The 7,583-nt window shown below is 36.0% G+C and overlaps 1 protein-coding gene across 2 annotated transcripts; it reads right to left on the bottom strand.

Moving 5' to 3' along the window:
- Positions 1-200: 200 nt before the first annotated feature.
- On the bottom strand, positions 201-6,613 carry LOC132060432 (uncharacterized). Of its 2 annotated transcripts, none has more exons than XR_009415936.1 (7): positions 6,295-6,613; positions 5,561-5,686; positions 5,330-5,482; positions 3,588-3,717; positions 3,446-3,487; positions 2,810-3,318; positions 201-412 (listed from the first exon to the last, which is right to left on the bottom strand). XR_009415936.1 is itself a non-coding variant. In XM_059453475.1 (7 exons), exons 1-7 carry the CDS (start codon positions 6,574-6,576, stop codon positions 399-401), a joined length of 984 nt encoding a protein of 327 aa, XP_059309458.1. In that variant the 5' UTR covers positions 6,577-6,613; the 3' UTR covers positions 201-398. The 2 variants fall into 2 exon arrangements, 1 of the variants encoding a protein (XP_059309458.1); XM_059453475.1 differs by having other exon boundaries at positions 3,082-3,318.
- Between the last annotated feature and the right edge of the window lie 970 nt (positions 6,614-7,583).

The following is a 7,583-nucleotide window of genomic DNA, read 5'->3' on the forward strand; positions in this document are numbered from 1 at the left end:
CCATATGTAAGCTCTTTTTTGACTAAGGTCCCCATATCTAAGTTGCACTAGCTACAAAAGCAGCACAAATCATGCCAAGGCCCAAAATGTTTTATTTATCCTAATATCACCTCCTTATCAAGAGATATAAACTAGAACGAGAGATCCACAAAAAACCTAACCACAAGCAAACAATTATAAAAGATATTGGAAGGAACAAACCTCATATTCCACTTCTGCCCGCGATATGTCAGCTACTTCACCTTCATTTTCTTCATCAAGGAGCTCCGCTGTTATTTGATTCGGCCGTACCGAGCGCTCTTTCGCTGCAAGGCGAGGATATCTCCACCCGCTAGGCTTATCTTCACGCCCATCAACCGTGTTATCACCCTGCTTTACCTTCTTACCCTTTGGGAACCTTACTCGTCTCTGCCTGTGAGGTTGAGGAAGAAAGCAACATGTCAATGCAAACATCCTTAAAATCCGGCATCAAATGAAACCATTGTGAATCCAGCATATGAGGTTGTGATAGAGCATGGCAGACAATATCATATTGAAGAAAGCCATAGTTTGAAGTTGTATTACTTTCTGGCCCCATGCAATACATGATCTTTACAAAAAAACTACAATAGGTAAATCTAATTTGTTCTTGTATTTCTCATACTAAACTCATGAAAGTCTCAACAACGAAATGCAACCTCTGATCTGAAAAAGAAAGCAATTCCAGCTTCTACTTCTAACTAGAAGCGGAAACAAGCAATAGAATTAACCAGTCAAATTTGGGATCACATTTTTAGTCCTTTGATGACTAAGGCAGAAACATATACTTCAGCCTAATCATTTTATCAATTATCTTCATCCACGATCAGATAACAAATAGCTGGTGAAGGAAAAATTAGAGAACCTCTCATCTGCTTAGTAGCTTTATTTTAGTTTTGAGTGACATGGAAAACCAATAATAGGGTATTCAAGTAACTTGTTCATCGTCGTTTCTACAGACAGGATGGAGACACAACATCATAATTCCCACCATGTGTAATTAAATGACCACAATAAGAGCAAAACACATATAGCGATTACATATAGCTGATCCAATTAGTTTGGGCCTGAGACATCTGGAATAAATTATGTATTCTCCTTACAGTATTAAATAGTTCTCTCTCAAGGCCAAAAGTTACCCTCATTCCTCGACTTAATCTAAGCACTAACAAAACACAATCCATCCATTACCATTCCTATTAGACATTTTCTAAAGGTTCAAATCAATATGAAATCAACAGTAAGTAATTCGCACTAGAAAAGACCAGACTGATAGAATTTAGGCGCATTTGCAGAAGTCATGCTGTAAACAGATATAGGTAGCTGAAACAAAGTATATGTATCGCATACTCCTGCACTCCTCTAAGAAGCTCCTCAGATTCTTACAACGACATAACAAATAAATCGCAGCGGAGGCAAAAAAACACTAGGTGATTTCTTCATGTCTGTCAAAGCCTTGGTGGGCAGATAAGTTCCAGCAGTGGGGAAAAAAAAAACTCCCTCTGTCCCAGTTTATGTGGCACCCTTTCCTTTTTAATCTAGCCCAAAAAGAATGTCACATTTGTATAATTAGAAACAGCTTAACTTTAAAATTCTCCTTTTACCCTTAATGAAATGACTTACAGCCACACAAATGTCTAAGGTTTGTTTTAGACCACACATTTCAAACGGTGCCACATAAATTGGGACGGAGGGAGTAGGTGATTTCTTCCTGTCTATCCAAGCCTTGGTGGATAGAGTTACCTAGTAATAAGTACCCCGTGTAATTAGTTGAGGTGTGTGCAAGCTAGCCCGGACACCGGGGTTATTAAAAAAAGAGCAACTTACATACACTGCCTATACACTTCGGCTGTATAGATATGTATATTGTATGTATAGGTATGTATATTATATGTACAAGCATGTATAGTATATGTATATTTTAGTAAAAACCATGCACTACATATACACCGTGTACATATTTTGTAAACTAGATAGCCGAATGGTATTGTTGTAATTTTCCAAAAAAAAAGATGCACAAACAACAAAAAACTAGCTTCCTTATTTATTTATCTATTATTATCTTCCCGTTGATACAAAATACTCACTTCCTTGTTCACTTTCTTATGACATCTATTATATCTCGATAGTGAAATAAATTGTTTTTCCTTCACCGGTGTTTTCAAGCATATACCAATTACTATTTATTACTAAGAAATTACGAATTTATAGCCTCAAAATTTCAAAATAATATGAGCTTTCATAGTTAGGGCACAAAAATCACATTGAAAATTAAAAAAAAAAAAAAACTGAAATAAGGAAATAGAGTTACACTGAAGCTTTATTGTTTTTCCTTCAGCACGATGTTTTCAAGCATATAACGAGTGTTATTACTAAGAAATTAGGAATTTGTAGCCTCAAAATTTCAAAATAATATGAGCTTTAAAAGTTAGGGCACAAAAATCACATGGAAAATTTTAAAAAAAAAATGAAATAAGGAGATAAGAGTTACGGTGGAATAAATTATGTTTCCAAGCATATAATGAGTATTATTTACTAAGAAATTACGAAATTATAGCTCAAATTTCAAAAATAATACGAGCTATCACGTGTGCAGAAACCTTAAGTATGTTCTATACAAAGTTAGGGCACAAAAATCACATGAATAATCAAAACTGACTACGATTTTCTCAAATTACGAATTTATAGCCTCAAAATTTTAAAATAATAATATGAGGTTTCATAGTTAGGGCACAAAAATAACATGAAAATATAAATTAGAAAATAGAGAAGTAAGGGAAATAGAGTTTACGAAGGAGGTTTATTGGAGTCATCATCCTCAAAGAAAGGGCGTTTGGAACGTCGCGATGAACCTTCTTCCATGGCAGTTGGTAAATTAGTAATAACCCGAATAGAGACTGACTAATAATGTTGGTTATGAGGACGTCTGAATGCTAATGCACATGTGGATGATTGAATTGTATTTAGATATGAACGATGGATGATTAAAGTTTATTGTATTGTATTTAGATATTCAGAATTGTCAATAAGGTCAATTCTAAATGTGTTTAGGGATCAAATTACCTCCATTAGAGGCAGGATTAGCTGGAATGTTTTCGTCGTCTTCACCGAACATGTCAAATGCATCATCGCTCTTGGTAGCTGTGTTATATGAATTTGATGGAGCCACATCTGCATTATGCATAGAATGTCCAGTTGACCCACTGGGAAGGAAATCTTCATCGAGGATATTATCGGGCTTAGGCTGCATTGATTCAATGGATTTACCCTGTCTTGCCTGAGCTAACTTCTCATACCCCTCTGGAGCAATACAAAATGCAAATTAAGAAAATGCAATACTTCCATCATACATTTCCATTTCCCAAGTCATGGTCGTGGTGGGAAAAAAGTCGAGAGAAAAAAAAGGGAACAACACAATGGCAAGTACCTGCTTCTCGTTGGAAACTCTCTTGCTTTTCATCATACACATCTGTGAAACAAGAAGTAGACTAAAATATAAGCTAAACCTGACCTTGGTACTCTATTCAAAAATTACCTTGCAATACAGTTATTATGCAAACAGACTTAACTGTAATCTCCATTCTCCATCAGCTTCATAGCATCTTCTGTTAGCTGATCAAACAGCTGCTTAGTTTCTGCAGACATTTTTCCCTTTTTATCATTTGAGGTACCTTTCAATCTCCTTAAACCTCGCAAAACCTGTTGGAAGTATCAAGTTCTGCCCATGAGTCCCAAAGCAATAGAGAACAACATGTTGACAGCACAAAGATTCTTCACAGAAGTATGTCAAACATAGCAAGTGGATATCATTATCGTACACAGCCTGCCCATTCATATGAGGCAATTAAGACAGGACTCAAAATCGAATGACCAACTTGTATGGTCTACAATTAACAGTAATGTCGAGAGAACTCGCTGCAATACAGATCCTCTGCAAGCAAATGCAAAGCAGCATGATTTGTTTAGTTGGGAACGGGAGAATCAAAAAGTCAACCAGCTTCTAGATTATCAAAAACAAGATTAATGATCTCAGCCCTGATGCCCAGTGCAAACATGGTAAAAACACTAAAAAGAGCGACGCATATTGAAAGTAAAGAGAAGGGTATTCTGGTGTTCTCAGACACCAGATGTTTTTACGATATTAACCTTCCAAGCAAATAAGCACAATCTTCTCTCGTACAAAATCTTCTATAATCTTTCCTTTAATTGAATAACAACACGTATCTTCAAAGCTACCTATGAATTTAACAGGTTTTTTGTAGAGAACAGAGAACGTGGCCTGCCAACACCATAATGGACTGGCATGCCAGATGACACACCTCTGCTTGCAGGCACCAGGAACTTTTGGGTAAAGGCCTTGTACCTGAATATCCTGGTTGACAAGGGTAGATGACCAAGTGGGAAGAACAAGGCAAAAAACTAAATGGTAAGGCGCCAACTTTCCCAGCATGCTGGTTTGATGCATGGCATCTTGTTAACTTATTTATATTTGGAGAGAGGAAAGCTGCCAGAGGAAACAAGCAGGTAACTGACTGACAATACAGCAGACAATACGCTAAATTTACTTGTTATTGCAAGGATGGCTGTGTGTTCAGGAGTTAGTATTTGCAGAGGAAACAAGTGGAATCATCCAATTATCAGATGCAAAGTTGGTAGTGCCAATGTCCTACCATGATGCAATTTAATGATGAAAATAGCTCCTGTAGGGTGCAAAGTTTTCGACAGGATGTGGTATTCTAACTGGTTCCAAAAGCTCTCCTCAAAAAAAGCCAATGAGGCATTTACTATATGGCAGTGGTTCTAAAATTCTATCTTACATAATTTTGGAAATGATTCTAACATGGGCACGATTGTTAAATTCAATAACTTCGGAATAAACTCCATAAAATCCACCTTGTTCTTTTTTAACTCCTTTCTAATATGATTAGAACTTGCCTTGACTCATTCATTTGTGTTCAACCAAAAATCGCCAAAAAGTTCTTAAATAACAATGTAAATTTAACAGATCAACCAGAGCCTGTCCATCTCTCTTTTGGAGACAGCAGCAAAAAGCCACCAAGAACTTTGTTTGGACAATGAAGAAAATGTAATATGCAAGCAGCAACTGTTGCCAAAGACAGAAGGTAATATCCAAGGAAACATATGAAAAAGGAAGATGCAATTCATATCGAAACCACCACAGAAGGAAACAGAAAATGAGAGCATATAAATATTTTGAAAATTTCAAAAAATTAGCCATCAACAGTACTTATCAATCAAACAGCAATGAAAAATAACAACAAACTAGAAAACATAAGGTGGGGATACTTACTGTTTTTCCTGGCTCGAGCACATCAGCAATTCGCCTCTTCATCTTTCCTAGTTCTCCTGATGTAAGGTCTTGAATCTCATCTTCATTTGATATCTTCATAGCATTCTTCCCAGAAAATCTTTTCTCAGTATCAACACTGTCAAGCCATGCATCCTGTGCACTTACTAAGATCAGAAAAAGATGCAAGGATTGGGGACTAGGGTTAGAAAATGTTTGATGTAAGACTCGCACCTTTATCTCATTTTCATTTAAATATTCAACATAGTTTCCTGATGCATCAAAATAACCTTCTTCTCTCTCTTTATCCAGATTAAAAGGCTCTATTGCAATCCCATCATCAATGAATGTTTCATTTTCCTGCAACCAGTGACATTCCATTATTACCATTATTTACACCAGAAAGAAATATAAACGACCAAGAAATATGAAGTTTAGCCATAGAGAAATTAGATTATGCAAAATTTGACATCAATGATAATCAAAAGAGCTTTAGTCTGTTATATAAGTTGAACCAAAGAACAAATAACAATATGATTCCACGAATTTAATGCGACTGCCAAAAAATTTCACTATTTTGTTTCTAGAGTATGAAGGGTTTAAATATAAAATTATATAGGTATTTGTTAGTGGATTTTTTTTTTTTTTCCGGTGAAGAGGTATTTATTAGTGGTTTTTGAGATGTTCTTATAGATGGTCCCCATTTTACTTAGGATATATAATAAGTAATCAAGATTAATATGGTTTTCAATTGTACAAATGAGTACCCATATGTAAGCTCTTCTTTTAGAAAGGTACCCACATCTAAGCTGCTCTAGCTACAAAAGCAGCACAAATCATGCCAAGCCCCAAAAATGTTTCTATTTATCCTAATATCACCTCCTTCAAGAGATATAAACTAGAACGAGAGACCCACAAAAAACCTAACCACAAGCAATCAATTATAAAAGATATTGGAAGGAACAAACCTCATATTCCACTTCTGCCCGCGATATGTCAGCTACTTCACCTTCATTTTCTTCATCAAGGAGCTCCGCTGTTATTTGATTCCGCCGTACCGAACGCTCTTTGGCTGCAAGGCGAGGATCTCTCCACCCACTAGGTTTATCTTCACGCCCATCAACCGTGTTATCGCCCTGCTTTACCTTCTTACCCTTTGGGAACCTTACCCGTTTCTGCCTGTGAGGTTGAGGAAGAAAGCAACATGTCAATGCAAACATCCTTAAAATCCAGCATCCAAATGAAACCATTGTGAACCCAGCAAATGAGGTTGTGATAGAGCAAGGCAGACAAGTGTTATCATATTGAAGAAAGTGCATAGTTTGAAGTTGAACAAATTACTTCTTCTGGCCTTGATGAAATATATGCAACACTGATCTTACAAAAAGAAACAATAGGTAAATCTAATTTGTTCTTGTATTTCTCATACTAAACTCATGAAAGTCTCAACAACGAAATGCAACCTCTGATCTGAAAAAGAAAGCAATTCCAGCTTCTACTTCTAACTAGAAGCGGAAACAAGCAATAGAATTAACCAGTCAAATTTGGGATCACATTTTAGTCCTTCTTGACTAAGGCAGAAACATATACTTCAGCCTAATCATTTTATCAATTATCTTCATCCACGATCAGATAACAAATAGCTGGTGAAGGAAAAAATTAGAGAACCTTCTCATCTGCTTAGTAGCTTTATTTTAGTTTTGAATGACATGGAAAATCAATAATAGGGTATTCAAGTAACTTGTTCATCATCGTTTCTACAGACAGGATGGAGACACTTTTCCAACATCATAATTCCCACCATGTGTAATAAAATGACCACAATAAGAGCAAAACATATATAGAGATTACATATAGCTGATCCAATTAGTTTGGGCATGAGACATCTGGAATAAATAATGTATTCTCCTTACAGTATTAAATAGTTCTCTCAAGGCCAAAAGCTACCCTCATTCCTCGACTTAATCTAAGCACTAACAAAACACAATCCATCCATTACCATTCCTATTAGACATTTTCTAAAGGTTCAAATCAATATGAAATCAACAGTAAGTAATTCGCACTAGAAAAGACCAAACTGATAGAATTTGAGCGCATTTGCAGAAATCATGCTGTAAACAAATATAGGTAGCTGAAACAAAGTAAATCCAAGTGCATACTCCTGCACTCCTCTAAGAAGCTCCTCAGATTCTTAGAACAACGACATAACAAATAAATCGCAGCGGAGGCAAAAAAAAATACTAGTGATTTCTTCCTG

This window comes from Lycium ferocissimum, chromosome 6 (genome assembly GCF_029784015.1).
Source record: "Lycium ferocissimum isolate CSIRO_LF1 chromosome 6, AGI_CSIRO_Lferr_CH_V1, whole genome shotgun sequence".
Taxonomy (NCBI): Eukaryota; Viridiplantae; Streptophyta; class Magnoliopsida; order Solanales; family Solanaceae; genus Lycium; species Lycium ferocissimum.